Source organism: Mandrillus leucophaeus, unplaced genomic scaffold (assembly GCF_000951045.1).
Source record: "Mandrillus leucophaeus isolate KB7577 unplaced genomic scaffold, Mleu.le_1.0 Scaffold11, whole genome shotgun sequence".
Classification (NCBI taxonomy): Eukaryota; Metazoa; Chordata; class Mammalia; order Primates; family Cercopithecidae; genus Mandrillus; species Mandrillus leucophaeus.
Genome location: NW_012099209.1, coordinates 3,382,783 through 3,400,511, shown reverse-complemented (window position 1 = coordinate 3,400,511; position 17,729 = coordinate 3,382,783). Strand labels below are relative to the sequence as shown.

Sequence of the window (17,729 nt, the reverse complement as noted above, 5' to 3'; positions counted from 1 at the left end):
GTCTCAAATTAATCAATGAATCAATCAGAAGTATAGACAGACACATCCACTATGGCTTTGCTTCCTTGTTTGGAACACCAAGGGGCAGGCTTCCATCCTTTCCTATGAGAGAGTGCGAAGCATCAAGCCTAGAAAATGATCACAACAGTGCAGGATATAAAGCTGAAGGAATATGTCATACTTTGTTTTCTCTCATCTTCTAAATTGTCCCCTGGGAGTGGGGCAGCCCTGACCATGCTCTCCAGGGAGAGCCCACCAGATCCTACATGTTCACACACTCAGGAAAACAAGTGGCTAAGAATCCCTCTGGTCTAGCCTCAGGATTATCCGAGCACCCCAAAGTTAACAAAAAATCTAAATAATTGATGTTTGGGGTGAAATAAAGGAAACTAAAATCCCAAATAATCTAAATATGTGAGGCAAAAGGAGAAGGAGGGAGGTAGGTGTGCAGGCCTTTGTCTTTTTTGACATGAGGGTAGAGCTAAAGGGTAATTCTACATATTGATACAAAATAAGAGTTTAAGTATGTGTGTTGATTAGCCATTAAAGGAACCGAAGTGGAGTCTATAACTTCATACTACTATAGAGGGAAAGAAGCAAAAACACAGGAATTGGAAAACAGAGAAGGGAAATTGCATAGCAGGTGAATGCTACCAAAAAGAACGGAGGTAGAGAATTTTCGGGCAAAAAAGACTTTAAGGAGAACAGCACTAGAAGGAGCAAAAGAAGTTCCTAATAAAAGGGAAAGTCATCACGAACATATAGATTGTGAATCTCGGTGCCTGCACTACATAGCTTTGAGCTATGTAAATAAACAACCTTTAGAAATCATTTAGGTCCAGAGCTGGGTGCGGTGGCTTGTGACTGTAATCCCAGCGCTTTGGGAGGCTGAGGTGAGCAGATCACCTTAGATCAGGAGTTCAAGACCAGCCTGGCTAACATGGTGAAACCCCGTCTCTAAAATTAATACAAAATTAGCTGGGTGTGGTGGCGGGTGCCTGTAACCTCAGCTACTTAGGAGACTGAGGCTGGAGAATCGCTTGAATCCAGGAGGCAGAGGTTGCAGTGATCCGAGATTGCGCCACTGCACTCCAGCCTGAGTGACAGAGCAAGACTCTGTCTCAAAAAAGAAAAAATTTAAGTCCAAAACCATGATAAGAGGAATTGGATGAATCCAAAACCATGGTAGGAGACATGAATGTTTCTGTGAAATGGGTAGACAATGTAATCCAAATAAGGTTGTGGAAGATTTTATAACACAGCAAATGAGCGTAAACAGAGACAGTCTGCTAATATTTGTTGAGCGGTTTTCATATCACTTGCCTCACAGTGAAAAGCTTATAACGCAGGCCTCACAGCTATATGATGAAGTAGCTACTGCTTATCATCTTCCCTGTCTTACAGATGGAGAAATGAGGCACAGAAAGGTTCCCAGCTAATGAGTGGCTATGCTGAGATTTGAAGCCAGCAGACTGGCTTGTTGAGTGTTCTGTGTTCTTGATGTTATGTTCCACTGGAACTTGGGGAGATGCATTTGTGACTGACGTCCTCGGACTGCACTTGGCATCAGAACCATCCAGGAACAAGGAAAGCCATCAGAGCCATGAGTGACTGGGGCAGTCAGGTTACCTGGCCCTGATTCTGCACTCTGCCCTTGATGAGGAGTTACCTTGCTGGGGCCGTGTTTGACTTGAGAACCAGAGCGCCCATGTTGGTCAGCATTCTCTTAATTGAGCACTATTGCTTGTTAGGGCATGATCTTGCAAGATGCCACCGTTAGCCCAACAGAGTGCTAGGGCAGCAGTGGAGCTGGTCCTCAGTCTGTCTTCTGAGGTCCAGACAGACCTCAGCTGACTAACAGTGTCAGCAGGAGCTTGTGTACGGAGCTATCTGCCAGGGACATGCCACATCACACAGTGCTGCCAACACCTTGCTTCTAGTTGGCTTGTCACTGGTAATCTGGAACCTCATCTAATAACTAGTATGTCGCTACTTAATATCAAACAATCTGAAAGCCACCTGAAATACTGCCATACTTACTAAGCAATATTCTTCTTTAATACAAACTGAAATCAAATATTCACAAAAGTCTGTTATGTTTTTTGTGGGGTGGTTATTTATTTATTTATTTTTAAAGAGATGGGGTTTTGCCCACACTGATCTTGAACTCCTGGGCTCAAGCAACCCACCTGCCTCCGCCTTCCAAAGTGCTGGGATTACAGGCGTGAGCCACCACGCCCAACTTAAAAGTTTGTTATGTATGAAATCAGAGAAAAATCATAGCACACCCAGGAAACTCACATGGGCCACATTATGCCAATACAGCAGACTAGAAACCAGCAACAACCAAAATAAAACACGTTTCTGAATAACTTTTGAGTGAAGGATAATCAGAACTGAAATTAGAAGCAATTTAGAAGGAAGTGGCAAGAAAAATACTATACACCAGATGCGGTTATAAAAATACTTAAGAGAAAGAGTGACTTCAGGTGAATTTATTAGAAATAAAGAGTAGGCCAGGTGCAGTGGCTCATACCTATAATCCCAGCACTTTGGGAGGCTGAGGCATGTGGCTACCTTGAGTCCAAGAGTTTGAGATCAGCTTAGGCAACATGGTGAAATGTCCTCTCAACCAAAAATACAAAAATTAGCCAGGCGTGGTGGTGCATGCCTGTAGTCCCAGGTACTGGGGAGGCTGAGGTGGGAGGATCACCTGAACCCAGGAGGTCGAGGCTGCAGTGAGCTGTAATCAACTCATGAAGCTAGAAGGAACATGATGAAAAAAGTAAAGACACTAGAAGGAGAAGGATTTTTTTTTTTTTTTTTTTTTAAAGACAGGGTCTTGCTCTGTTACCCAGACTAGAGTGCAGTGGCACAGTCATAGCTCACCACAGCCTCGACTTGCTGAGCTCAAGTGATCCTCCCATCTTAGCCTCCAGAGTAGCTGGGACTGTAGGCGTGCACCACCACCCTGGCTAATTTTTTTATTTTGTGGAGATGGGATCTTGTTTTGTTGCCCAGGCTGGTCTTGAACTCCTGGGCTCAAGTGATCCTCCCACCTCAGCCTCTCAAAGTGCTGGGATTACAGGTGTGAGCCATCACCCCAGCTGAATATTTTTCTGTGTTAGTACATGTAACTCAACCTTCTCTTTTCTGTACTGTTCTCATCATCATGACGGGTCATTAGACTTCACACCTGGGGCACAGGCTCCTTGGTTAATGTTCTCTTGTGGGTCACATCACACTTGCCTTGATACAGTCAAAAGCTCATGGAACTCTCATCCTGGCTGGGCCATTTAAAAGGTGTCAGTTCTGCCTGCCAGGGTGCTGTGGCTCCAAGGTGACTGGTTTGTGTGTCCAGGCCATAATGAACTGTGAGCTCCCTCATGGCTGGTGCTGATGGAAATCAAGGAGGAACTCGGTTCAAACTCCTGATTGCCCTGCGGTCACTCTTAGCAGGGCAGCTGTCTTGGGCTTAGCTCTGGGTCTTCAGTAGAGCCAGGCAGAGCCTCTGAGACAGCAGAGGACAGTCAGAAGTTGGCCACTTAGAAAGGATTTGTGTTTGCAGGAACAATTTGGGACCTGGTGGTGTTTTCATAAATGTCCTGTTATGCCTGTTTTGTTGTGTAGGTTTTTATCTGATGAAAATAGTCTGGAGTATAAATATTACAAGCTGAAGTTGGCAGAAATGCAGCGGATGAGCCAGAACTTGCGAGGAGCCGACCAGAAGCCGACCTCGGCAGAGTGTGCAGTGCGGGCCATGCTGTATGCCCGGGCTGTCCGTAACCTCAAGAAGAAACTGCTTCCGTGGCAGCGGCGGGGGCTCCTCCGTGCTCAAGGGCTCCGGGGCTGGAAGGCAAGGAGAGCGACCACTGGGACCCAGACCCTCCTATCCTCAGGCACCAGGCTGAAACACCACGGCCGGCAGACTCCAGGCCTCTCACAGGCAAAACCATCCCTGCCAGACAGAAATGATGCTGCCAACAAGGACTGCCCGCCAGACCCAGTTGGACCCTCTCCTCAGGACCCCAGCTCAGAAGCCTCAGGTCCATCCCCCAAGCCAACAGGAGTGGACATCTCTGAAGCACCTCAGACCTCTTCTCCCTGCCCATCTGCTGACAGTGGGTGCTCACTCCTGTCTCCCTCCTCTGGGCCCCAGTCCCTACTCTCCCATCTCCAAGGTCTCTCTAGAACTGGGGAGAGGGGGCTGCAATCTAGGCAAGGCAGTGGATAAAAGCCCTAGGGACCTGGCCAAGACAAGTGCACGTGTTGGCGCTTTCTCTCTTACTTTCTTGAGAGAGCTGCATGCAAGTCCTGCAGCTCCCTCCTCCTCTTCTGAGAGTGGAGCTGGCACGAGGTGCTGCCCCATGCCTCTGTGCTCCCTGACAGGGTTCTGCTGCTGGGGCCGTGGGCAGTTCGTTGCGTGAACTTGGGATCCCGTGTCCTGCTATATTCTGGCCTCTCTTGATAGTCCTCAGGGCTGTCTTGTTCTCTCATTCTGCCTCCTCATCCCCAGGGTCTCCACAGTTCCTGTTCTTGGGGTTCACTGACCTGCACTGATTCCTCTGAATCGACTAACTTCACCCCTTCTGTTTCTTCTGTCACCTTAGCTGTTTCCTTCTCTCCGTACCACAGGCCTGCTCTCTGGCCAGTGCTTCCTAGTCAGCACTAAGTGGGAAGGAGAGGGCAAAAAAGTGTCCACAACGGCTGCATTCTCTAGGTGTTGCTATGTCATGAGCCATTCCAAACTGTGGCTTAAAACAGGAGGCATCAGCCGGGCATAGTGGCTCACTTGTAATCCCAGCACTTTGGGAAGCCAAGGCGGGCGGATTGCCTGAGCTCAGGAGTTCGCAACCAGCCTGGGCAACATGGTGAAACCCCATCTCTACTAAAAATACAAAAAATTAGCCAGGCGTAGTGGCACGTGCCTGTAGTCGCAGCTACTCGGGAGGCTGAGGCAGGAGAATCGCTTGAACCCAGGAGGCGGAGGTTACAGTGAGCCAAGATCTCGCCGCTGCACTCCAGCCTGGGCGACAGAGCAAGACTCCGTCTCAAAAAAAAAAAAAAATCCCGGAGGCATCTGGTATTGTGAATTTGCCAGTGGCTGGGTCGTCTGCTGAGCTAGCCCACACATGTGTCTGCGATCAGCAGCAGGTGTCCAGGCTGTCAGCTGAGATGATGGTATGGCTGGGCCATGCGCCTGTCATCCCCCCAGCAGCCAGCCCATGTTTGTTCACCTGGCAATTGGGGTTGGGGCTCCAGGAGAGAGAGCAGAAGTACTCGAGTCCTCCAAGGCCCAGGCTTGGAACTGGCAACAGGCTTTTCCACCACATGGTATAGCCGATTTGAGTCCCAGGACCAGCCCTGATTTGAGGGGATGATACACAGAGTTCACTTGGTGACAAGGAGTCTGCATGTGGCGAAGGGCAAGGCTACAGGGAGGGGACACGCAGGCCATCTTTATAATCAGCTTCCACAACCCTGCAGTGTTTACACGGGGAGCAGCAGCTCAGGAGTCATGCCTGACAGGTGCTTTATGTTTTGTAGTTGACATGAAGACAATGGAGACTGCAGAGAAACTGGCTAGATTTGTTGCTCAGGTGGGACCAGAGATCGAACAATTCAGCATAGAAAACAGCACCGATAACCCTGACCTGTGGTACGTACCCCCTGGGTCTCATCACACCTTTTTCTTTTTCAAAGAGAGAAAGTCTAAGGATGTTGCTTAGGCTGGATTCAAATTCCTGGGTTCAAGTGATCCTCCTGTTTTAGCCTCTGGAGTAGCTGGGACCACAGGTGTGCTCCACTGCAACTGGCCATTATACCCTTTAGATTTGAGTGTGTTCATGCCACAAACATGTCCTGAGCCAGCCCACAGCCTGGCCAATGCATTCCTACCATGGGGGTTACACCAGGAGTAAATCATGACTTCACTTCAGTTGAGCCAGGGGCCTGAGGGAGAAAGATCTCTTCTAGTCACCTGAGTTCAGGAGTTCGAGAGCAGCCTGACCAACATGCTAAAACCCCATCTCTACTAAAATACAAAAATCAGCCGGACATGGTGGCAAGCACCTGTAATCCCAGCTGCTCAGGAAGCTGAGGCATGAGAATTGCTTAAACCCAGGAGGCAGAGGTTTCAGTGAGCTGAGATTGAGCCACTGCACTCCCTCCTGGGCAACAGAGCGAGACTTCATCTCAAAAAAAAAAAAAAAAAGGCCGAGCGCAGTGTCTCATGTTTGTAATCCCAGCACTTCGGGAGACTGAGGCAGATGGATCATGAGGTCAGGCATTCAAGACCAGCCTTGCCAACGTAGTGAAACCCCGTCTCTATACTAAAAATAAAAAAAATTAGATGTAGTGGCGTGTGTCTGTAATTCCAGCTACTCGGGAGGCTGAGGCAGGAGAATTGCTTGAACCTGGGAGGCAGAGGTTGCAGTGAGCCGAGATCGCACCATTGCACTCCAACTTGGACAACAAGAGTGAAACTCCATCTCAAAAAAAAAAAAAAATCTGTTCTAGGGGACCTGCCCTTCTGGGGCATCAGGAAAAGCCTCCCCAGAGTGACATTTAATCTGCATCCAAAGACTAAATAGGAGTTGGCCAGGGGAGAGGGGAGAGGTGAGGATTTACTGCTCACTGCATGATAGTAGTGATAGTCAGCCCTTGCCCAGGTCTGGACAGGAGGCACTTCTACATGGGGATAACGTGGCGTGCTCATGCTGGGAGCAGGTACCTTTGCCCTCTCCATTCATCAGATAGGTGGAGCTCTGCTCAAAAGCACACAGCCCGTAGGCAAGAAAACCTGGGCTAGAAGCCAGCTCTGCCCCTGGGGTCTTTCCCTGGGGTGATGTGAGACGCACCCTCCAGAGAAAGGCTACCAGTGGGAGGCACCCATCTTCCATTACGAGCCAGGACCCTACTGAGGGGGCTCTGAACTCCTCGTGCTGGTCCCCGCTTGTGGGACCGTCATGCCTTCGTCCAATTAAAAATACAATTGAAAACGTGCATTTCTCAGCGCATTTATGGAATTCAGTGGTGACGGAACATACTCTTTCAACTTGTTTGGGACCTGATTGCACGAGCCAGGCCCTATTCCCCCTCTGCAGCCTTGGCTTATGACTGGGTCCTGCACTGAGGTACCACCCACCTTGTGGGGCACCAACCACCTACAGACAGGAAGCCTGACCAGGCTTACAGTCAGGTTCTGCCTTTTACAGACAGTGGTGGCCTTGGGGAGCTGCTGGGCCCTGTAGACCTTGGGGTTGGGCCTGTCCACTGTGTATGTGGGATTTCCCCTGGCAGGGTTGGGTAAGGAGGACAGCTCAGTGCAGGGCAGCTGGGGGCATCCCATCAGTCCTTTTTTCTTTTTCTTTTTTTTTCCAATGAAAAGTACAGTTTAAAGGAGAATTTTGCATTAGCCTGGGTACTTGGGCTGTACTACTTGTTGGTTTTTGGGTGATTCCTCCCCATCTGTGACAGCCTTTTCTGAGCAGTGTCCTTCAGAGTACTCTGTTCTGTCCTTCCCTGGAGGGAGAGCCCTGGATCCTGACCACGATACTGGGCAGGGTGTTGGACGCTATCCAGCCATGCTTGTAAATGGACCAAGATGACTTTGTTTCTTTTGCCTTTAGAAAAATTTTAATTCTAATGTGCTCAAGCTCATTGAGTTAATTCATTTTGTGGGTGTGGTTATGTTATAAAGTTGTCATACAATCTTATTTATTTATTTATTTATTTATTTTTGAGACGGAATTTTACTCTGTCGCCCAGGCTGGAGTGCAGTAGCGCGATCTTGGCTCACTGCAACCTCCGCCTCTCGGGTTCAAGCGATTCTCCTGCCTCAGACTCCCAAGTAGCTGGGATTACAGGTGTCACCCAGCTAATTTTTGTAGTTTTAGTAGAGACGGGGTTTCACCATGTTGGCCAGGCTAGTCTTCAACTCCTGACCTCAGGTGATCCTCCTGCCTCAGCCTCCCAAAATGTGCTGGGAGACATGAGCCACCATGCCCGGCCCAGATTCATTTGTTTCTGCTAATATTTAGTTGTGTGTGTGTTTGTTTGTGTGTGTGTGTGTGTGTGTGTGTTAGCCTGGTATAGTGGCATTTGCCTATGGTCCCACCTACTTGGGTGGGTGACGTAGGAAGATTTCTTGAACCCAGGAGTTTGAGGCTGCAGTGAGCTGTTATCACACCACTGCACTCTAGCCTGGACAACAGAGTGAGACTCCATCTCTAAAAATGTATAATGATAAATAATTATAAAGCTGTCCAGTTTTTCCAATACCATTCTTTGAAAGACCACCCCTTTTTTGCAGTAGTTTGAGAGGCTACCTTAATCGAATGCTGGGTTTCTGGTCTTTCTATTCTGTTCCTTCGGTCTGTCTTATGGACTACTATGCTGTTTAACTCTAGAGGCTTTGGGGCATTTTGTAGTGTTTGGTGGGGCTGGAACCCCTTATGAGTCTTGTTCGGAGTTTTCCCAGATACTTTTACATATTATTTTTCTTTATGAACTTTAGAACCATCTTGTCCTGATTCAGAACAGGATTTTATTGGGATATATTAATATGCTAATTGGGAGGACTTGGCACATTTATGAGGTTGAGTTGCCTTATGAGGGCCATTTTTCCTTTGGTCCAAGTGGACTTTGGTGCTTTCGGGAGTGTTTTAAGTTTGTCATACCAGCCACAGCTTCATAGCTGTGGTTACAAGTCAAAGTGGCCACCAGACCCCTGAGGCACAGAGAGGCCTCATCTCCACGCCCACATAGCTGGACTGCAGGCCCCAAGTGGGAAGTGCTAGGGGTGAGGAGCCTTCTCTGGGGGCACCTTACAGCTCCATGGTGCACATGTTCCAGCAGTAACTGTGCAGCGCCTCCTGGCGTCTCTCCATGCTTCTCGTATCTGGGAGGAACCAGAGTCAAAATGGGCACATGAAGGCCCAGAGAGGCCAGTGATGTAACCAGAAAGGGTGAGATGGGTCTCAGGCCAGATTTCTATTCCAGCATTTTCCCAGGCCCTGCATGCCTTGTTCATCTGCCTCTCTCCCCTGGAAAGTAGTTATGCTCCTTGAATTCTAGCTCCTTATTAAGTTACTAGTACTCTTCAAATTTTCTGTCATTGAGAGGCTGCACCATCAAGCTATAGCCGCATAGAGAGCAGTCAGGTTATTCTTTCCCTTGTCCCACCTCCACCTTCCTTGGATCAATCCCGGCAGTTTCAGCAAATAAAAATGTTGAGAGATTCCATCTGGTAACCTAATGTATTTCCTCTGTGCCCCAGGTTTCTACATGACCAAAATAGTTCTGCTTTCAAATTCTATCGAAAGAAAGTGTTTGAACTATGTCCATCAATTTGTTTCACATCATCTCCACACAACCTTCACACTGGTAGTGGTGACACTGCGGGTTCTCAGGAGAGCCCCGTGGACCTCATGGAAGGAGAAGGAGAGTTTGAAGATGAGCCCCCTCCGCGGGAGGCTGAGCTGGAAAGCCCAGAGGTGATGCCTGAGGAGGAGGAGGAGGACGATGAGGATGGCGGAGAGGAGGCCCCTGCTCCCGGAGGGGCGGGCAAGTCTGAGGGCAGCACCCCTGCCGATGGCCTTCCCAGTGAGGCTGCCGAGGACGACCTGGCTGGAACACCTGCCCTGTCACAGGCCACCTCAGGTACCTGCTTCCCCCGGAAGAGGATCAGCAGCAAGTCGTTGAAGGTTGGCATGATTCCAGCTCCCAAGAGAGTGTGTCTCATCCAGGAGCCAAAAGGTGAGTGCCCGCCTGTCGGCACAGCTGCCTCCAGCACAGTTCTTGGTTGGTGGGCTGTGAGAGTTAGAAGAGACAGTTGGAGACATTTTAATCCTAAAGAGTTTTGTGCACCACTCCAAAATGTGAACCGACACTCATGTTTCCCGGTGGTCTGAAGGCATTGCTCTAAAGACATGTTTCCTTGCTGCCCTGTGGCTTCTGGCACTCTGCTTGCTACTGGACATTTCCCTGACTGCCCGGATTCAGGTTGGGGCTTCCCCACTTGTGGAGGGGTGGGCCTGGGTCATCTCAGCTGTTTTCCTGCCTGTGACTTTGTCAGCTGGGGGCCCTTCTGAGCTCCTGGAAGGCCCAGGGTGCTGATAAGCTGCTTCATGTCATGACAGTGAGATGGGAACAGAGCAAGGGTGGTCCCAGGCAGTGGTCAGTGGGACCTTCCTTGGCCATGGGAGGCCATCTCCTGCTCTCCTGTGGGGAGGTTCCGGGTTCTTGAGGTATAATTTACCAGCAGTGAAACACACCCTTTCCAGGTGGACCATTTGAGTTTTGTTGACTGTGCAGAGGCGAGACCCCACCAATACAGCAGAGCTGAAGCCTGTTCCCAGAACAGGTCTCTTGTCCCATTTCAGTCCCCTGCCCCATTCAGCCCCAGCAACCACTGACTGTTTTCCGAGACCCAGGTATTCTACCTTTCCTAGTCTATCGGTACATGGAATTGCATTGCATGTGGCCTTTTGGTGGGCAGGCCGTGGCCCAGATGACTCCTGTGCCCCCCATGCCCTCCAAGCTATCTCCCCACAGTCAGGCCTGGACTGTGCTTTCACATGGGACTTCTGCTGCAATACCTGTGTGTGAAGTTGTAGTGAATGGTGCCCCATTGTGGGACTGTGTTAAACAGTCACTGGTGTGTTCTACATCATTCAGACAGTCATATTTACAGGTGACAGTGGCCTTATGGTTTTGCCTGTTTTGGAATAGTCCTCATGTTTTGTGTTTGAAAACCTTGGTGTTGCAGTGAAGTGCTAACCATTCTACTATAACCCTTACCATCGTTCAAAACTTCAAAACTTCTCATGGGCCGGGCGCAGTGACTCGTGCCTATAATCCCAGCTTAGCGGGGCTGAGGCAGGAGTATTGCTTGAGCCCGGGAGTTTGAGACCAGCCTGGGCAAGATGGCCAGACCTCATGTTTACAAGAAAAAAAAAATTTAATGTAAAAAAATGAAGTAAATAATTAAACTTGTCATGGATGGTGGGTAGTGTATCAGAGTGCTTGTTATGTATGCTCTTCTTGGTGGAGTTTTTTATTTCTGTTTTAGAAGCTCTCAGTTCTTTTGGTAGTTGATGAGATAAAACCAGACCTGTACCGGGTGTACTGGCTCACGCCTGTAATCCCAGCAATTTGGGAGACTGAGGCGGGAGTTAGAGACCAGCCTGACCAACATGGAGATACCCCATTTCTACTTAAAATACCGAATTAGCCAGGTGTGGTGGTTCATGCTTGTAATCCCAGCTACTCGGGAGGCTGACGCAGGAGAATCTCTTGAACCTGGGAGGTGAAGGTTGGCATGAGCCGAGATCATGCCACTGCACTCCAGCCTAGGCAACAAGAGCGAAACTCCATCTCAAAAAAAAAAAAAACAGACTTGCTAATCTCCCTTTCATAAAAAATAAAATAAAATAATACGATTTGGTCCTCTATATGAGAAGCATGGTTGTTTTTTACTAGAAAGTTTTAGGCAGACTTTAATTCTTTTTTTTTGAGATGGAGTCTTGCTCTTGTCGTCCAGGCTGGAGTGCGGTGGTGTAATCTCGGCTCGCTGCAACCTCTGCCTCCCAAGTTCCAGTTATTCTCCTGCTTCAGCCTCCTGAGTAGCTGGGATTACAGGAGCTCGCCACCATGCCTGGCTAATTTTTATACTTTTAGTAGAGACGGGGTTTCGCCATGTTGACCATGCTGGTCTCGAACTCCTGACCTCAGGTGATCTACCCGCCTCGGCCTCCCAAAGCGATGGGATTACAGGCATGAGCCACTGTGCCTGGCCCAGACTTTAATTATTTCCCAGTGAATTAGCTACAGATAAACTAGGAGGGCATAGTATCACAAATAGTTGGTACACAAATATTTCTGTAGTCATGGAAAATAATCCATGTATTGGATCCTTTGTTATAAATGTGGGGACTCTTAGGTTTGAATAGACTTTCCAAAAGCGAGGCACCCCTCAAGTGAACCCTTCACTATGGCCCAAGCTGCCTTCCCTGAGTCTGTCCTGCCTCTGCTCACTCCAGGGGTCATACATGTTCATTCCTGAGAAGAGCTGGGGCACAGCTGGGGCTTAGGCCCATGCAGGGCCTAAGACACCTTCTGTCGTCAGAGAACTGTTAGCCAAAATAGACTGCAAGACCTTCAGTCTCTAAGTAATGTAGGGAAAGCACGTGTATGTATGTGTACATGTCTCTTTCTTTTGTCTTCTAGTCCATGAACCAGTTCGAATTGCCTATGACAGGCCTCGGGGTCGTCCCATGTCCAAAAAGAAGGTGAGCTTAATCATTTGTAGTCCTTACTCAAAGTATAGTTGGTTAGAATTTGTTGGAGTTCCAATGGAAGCTGCAGCTTGTGATTAAGCTATGCTCACATTTCAAACTGAGGTATTAACGTGTAAAACACAAGAGACTTTTCTCTTGGGAGGACTTTTGAAAACTGTTTTGCCTTTGTTCAAAGCATAGGCTAGTGATTCATCTGTGTAATGGATAGTTGAGATCCCTGTAATGGATGCAGTGGGATTTGAGAGATAAGCGAGATAGTGTCTTGGCCCTGTAAGAAGTTCAAGTTAGGCCAGGTGTGGTGGCTCATGCCTGTAATCCCAGAACTTTGGGTGGCAGGGGCGGGCAGATCACAAGGTCAGGAGATCGAGACCATCTTGGCTAACACGGTGAAACCCCATCTGTACTAAAAATACAAAAAATTAGCTGGGCGTGGTGGCGGGCGCCTGTACTCCCAGCCACTCGGGAAGCTGAGGCAGAAGAATGGCGTGAACCTGGGAGGCAGAGCTTGCAGCGAGCTGAGATCGTGCCACTGCACTCCAGCCTGGGCGACAGAGCAAGACTATCTCAAAAAAAAACCAAAAAAACAAAAAAAAACAAAAAGTTCACACTAAGGCCTATTGGGTGGTTTACGCCTGTGATCCCAGCAGTTTAGGAGGCCGATATGGGCAGATCGCTTGAGCCCAAGAGTTTAAGACCAGCCTGGGCAACAGGCAAAACCCTGTCTCTGCAAAAAATACAAAAATTAGTTGGGCATGGTGGCGCATGCCTGTAGTCCCAGCTACTCTGGTGGCTGAGGTGGAAGGATAATTTGGGCCTGAGAGGTCGAGGCTGCAGTGAGCTGATTGCACCATTGCACCCCAGCTTGGGCAACAGAGTGAGACCCTGTCCCAAAAAAAAAAAAAAAAAAGTTCAAGTTATCCAAGCACACTGATTCATGCCTGTAATCCCAGTGCTTTGGGAGGCCAAGGCTGGGGGATCACTTGAGTCCAGGAGTTTGAGGCCAGCCTGGGCAACATAGTAAGATCTATGTCTCCTCCTGGTCTCCTTAAAAAATAAAACATAGGCCGGGCGCGGTGGCTCAAGCCTGTAATCCCAGCACTTTGGGAGGCCGAGACGGGCGGATCACGAGGTCAGGAGATCGAGACCATCCTGGCTAACACGGTGAAACCCCGTCTCTACTGCAAAAAAAAAAAAAAACTAGCCGGGCGAGGTGGCGGGCGCCTGTAGTCCCAGCTACTCGGGAGGCTCTGGCAGGAGAATGGTGTGAACCCGGGAGGCGGAGCTTGCAGTGAGCTGAGATCCGGTGACTGCACTCCAGCCTGGGTGACAGAGCGAGACTCCGTCTCCAAAAAAAAAAAAAAAAAACATAAAAACGTTCAAGCTTAGTAGACTGGAAGTGTGGTGAAGAGAGTGCACTAATCTGCTAGTAAACAGAGCATGGTGTGTGCCGTCAGCACCTCCTACGTGCCAGATCCTGATTGTCCACCTGGAGGCAGCAGCGAGCAGGGCCAACAGTGAAAGAGAAATGGATGAGGTGGTCCTGGGGATGCTGTGGGCAAAGAGAAGCAGGTCAAGGAGAGGGAGAATAAGGTGGGGTCTAGGGGATGCCGCTGAATTGGGAAAGCCAAGGGAGGTCTCTCTTGCAGATGATGTTGGCACAAGCCTGGAGGAGCTGAGGAGAAACAGTGTGGAGATCTGAGAAGGGCACAGCCTCAGCAGAGAGTCTGGGGCAGCAAGAGACCTTTGTGGCAGCAGAGGAATCAGGGGGTGGTCACACAGGACCTCAACAGATGTTAACGCTGTGGCCCTTTCTCAGGGAAGGGAGGGTCCCTCCGGGACCTGTGGCGGATGTGGCCACTAGGGTGGAGAGCAGCCTGTGGGTGGGAAGCAGGAGGAGGCTCAAACTTAAGACAGTTGGACCAGGGCATGAGGAGCAACGAGAAGGGGTGAAGATGGAGTGGGTGACCCCTGATTGTGGGCTGGGTGTGCAAAAGCCAGGGGTCCAGGTGACCCCAGGGTAGTCAGCTTGGGCAGAAGAGGGACAGAACTACCATTCACTGACCTAGAGGCAGGTTATAGAAAGGGGGCAGATACACTCCAGATGGCCTGGGGGACACAGTGCTGGGGGCAGGCAGGGTCACCTGGGACACATGTGGAGAGACTGCACCGGTCCTTCATGGTCAGGGAGGAGGGTGGGGAGCCACGCGAGGTCGCTCTGCTGGTGTCAGGCAATGCCATGTTGCTTCCAACCCCTTCCAGGTGATCTAGGTCAGTCTGACCCCAATTATGGCAGGAAGGAGGAACCTTCCCGAATCCAGAGCTCATGGTCCTGACTGATGTGCCAGGTTTTAGGCTGAGCTGGCATCTGGTGTCCGTTTGTGTGGCCTGGGTAAGGGCACGGCCACATGAGGGCACAGCAGGGCCTTGGTGTCAGGCACAGCTGTACTCTAGCCCAGCCCTGCCACCGATAGTTTTGTAACCTTGGCATGTAACCCCCGAGCCACGGGTTTGTCTGTAAAATGGGACGGCCACACCTACCCAGCAGGTAGGAGGTACGGTGAGGATTAAACTGAACAAGGTTCCTGGTGGGTGTCCTGCACGTGCTGCTCTCTCCTTGAGACTCTGCACCTGTCCTCCTTTCTGCCAGTGACTGCAAATGGAAGGGAGGCCGTGGTGGCTGCAGCTCTCCTCTGCACGCCTCCGACTTGCCCACAGGGCTTGGCTTTCCTCCAGCTGTCCAGGAAACCGCCATCATGATTGTTAAACACAGATTTGAACATTCCCGAAGAAACTTCCAGGCTGAGCCGACCCCTCTTGCGCTGCACCTCCAAGCAGCTATCCTGAAAGGGAAAAGAGTGCAGACCTGCCATTTGGGGACCCCTGTGTCCCGCCATGACCAGCATTTCCCCTTCCTTCCCTACCCGTCACCCCAGGGCCCAGGTCGTGCGCAGTTCCCAGGAGGGCCTGACGGATGCCCTGTTTCTCATCTCATCCGGTGGGTTCTGTCACCTCTTTTCTCCAGGCCACTTTCTCATGGCAAGGGGCCCCCCAGTATAGCAGGTCCTGTGTGGTGTCCCCTGGCTTGCAGAGGTGTCTCTTCACTGTTAGTGCCCCTCTTCCTGTCCCAGCCCACAGCATAGCTCCTCCCTTCATACCTTCCCTCCTTAACTGCCCTGCAGAGAAACTTATTCCCACACCACCTCACCAAGACCACCTCATGCCATTATGGAGGAGCTGCCTGCATCCAGTAACTCACACATCGACACACACAAGATACACACACGTGGACGCATATGCACACACACACGCATACACACACACAGCTACTTCATATAATACCCTCGGAGATGCATCTGAAGAGAACAAAGGGAATTTCCCTCCGCCTTTGAAGGTCCAAGTCTAAACCTGTTGAAATGAACTGACAATAGGAAGATTAACAGGATAAAAAATGGTATGCAGTCCAGGTGCACCTGTAATCCCTGGACTTTGGAAGGCCAAGGCAGGAGGATCGCCTGAGCCCGGGAATTCAGGACTGCAGTGAGCCATGATGGAACCACTGCACTCCAGCCTGGGTGACAGAGCAAGATCCTGTCTCAAAACAAAAAAGTTATACATATTTATTCACGTGCATAAGCACAGGAGCCATATAAAACATTATGAAAACTCAAAGAAGGGCCAGGTGGTTGAAGCTAAATACCTTTTCATAGGGGAGAGGGCAGTTGGGAGGCTGTAGGTAACTTTAGAGGGGAAGCAGAAGATTTTAGGAGAGATGAATGGAGGCAGGCATCATCTTGTGAATGATCCTCACTGAGAATTGAATGGGACTCGAGAACAGCCAATGGTTTGGGCTCTAGGTGTGGTGTTTAACTTTCCATCATTTCAACTCTGGTTAATGACGTTTCAGGGAAGAGATCCAAGGCCCTTCTGTTCTTCTTGGGCAGGTCCAGTTTCTAGGTAGATAGGGAACTTGAAGAGAACAGCTTCCTCCTGTGCTTTGGGAGGGACGGAGACAGGAGGGAGGTCAGAGGGACCTTGAGGCTGTTGCTTTAGTCCCACCTGTCAAAGTGCCATAATTTGGGGTATACGTTTCCTTTTTTTTTTTTTTTTTTTTGAGACGAAGTCTCCCTTCGTTGCCAAGGCTGAAATGCAATGGCACAATCTCGGCTCACTGCAACCTCTGCCTCCGAGATTCAAGGAGTTTTCCTGCCTCAGCCTCCTGAGTAGCTGGGATTACAGGCATGCACTGCCACACTGGGCTAATTTTTGTATTTTTAGTAGAGATGGGGTTTCACCATATTGGTCAGGCTGATCTCAAACTCTTGACGTCGTGATCCACCCACCTCGGCCTCCCAAAGTGCTGGGACTACAGGCATGAGCCACCACGCCCAGCCTTGGGGTATCTGTTTCTGATCCCCTGCGTCTTGCTGCCTGTTGAGTTCTCGGCACCTCTCCAGGTTGTTTTGTCCCTTTCTAGGGTGAGAACACTGAGGCCCCAGGAGCTCCAGGGGCCCAGGCCTTCCTTATGGGAGCAGTTGCTCTCTTCTCCCTCCTGACCTGAGGCCCTGCACTCTCCCTTCTCCCTTCCCTCTCCCAACCCCTGCCTCCCCCAGGCTTAGCCTTTTCTGCCTTGTCTCCAAGCTCCTTTGTCTCTGAAGTGCCTCCCCCATGCACCCCTAACGTTAGGGAAGCTGATTCCTGGGCACCTCAATGCAGATGGCAAGGGGGGATTTGTATTTTGGTTGAATTGTACCTCGTGAGGCCTGCATGACATGATGGGGCAGGTCGCTAAGCTGATGAGGGCTGACTGCCCAAGGACCTGAGCTCACAGGACTCAGCACGCCCTTCTCACCCTGCTTCCCATGCCCAGGGTCATCTAACCCTCTCCCAGCCACTCCCACCTGTCCCCTGCTCAGACCCCCAGCACCAGCCTCCATGATCCTCCTCAGCACCTTCCTCTCTCCCTCTCAAGAGTACATGAACTCTTGCAGCCTCTCAGGTAGTTCAGTAAATGCCTTAAAGAAATACATCAGCCAGGCGCAGTGGCTCATGCCTATAATCCTAGCACTTTGTGAGGCTGAGGCGGGCAGATCAGCCAAGGTCAGGAGTTCGATCAAGACCAGTGTGGCTAACATGGCGAAACCCCATCTCTACTAAAAGTACAAAAATAGTCGGGCGTGGTGGCACACACCTGTAATCTCAGCCACTCGGGAGGCTGAGGCAGGAGAATCACTTGAACCCAGGAGGCGGAGGTTACAGTGAGTTGAGATTGCATCCCTGCACTCCAGCCAGGGCACCAGAGCAAGACTCCGTCTTTAAAAAGAAAAAAGGCAGGGCGCGGTGGCTCACGCCTGTAATCCCAGCACTTTGGGAGGCCGAGGCGGGTGGATCATGAGGTCAGGAGATCGAGACCATCCTGGCTAACACAGT

The 17,729-nt window shown here is 50.1% G+C and overlaps 1 protein-coding gene across 1 annotated transcript in view; it reads left to right on the top strand.

Moving 5' to 3' along the window:
* The window catches only part of SUGP2 (SURP and G patch domain containing 2), a 39,738-nt gene that overhangs the window by 15,989 nt on the left and 6,020 nt on the right, over nt 1-17,729 (top strand). The window contains exons 3-6 of the mRNA XM_011990662.1: nt 3,631-4,121; nt 5,548-5,659; nt 9,281-9,759; nt 12,232-12,293. Coding sequence (XP_011846052.1) covers nt 3,631-4,121; nt 5,548-5,659; nt 9,281-9,759; nt 12,232-12,293 — 1,144 coding nt within the window. The remainder of the gene's footprint in view (nt 1-3,630; nt 4,122-5,547; nt 5,660-9,280; nt 9,760-12,231; nt 12,294-17,729) is intronic.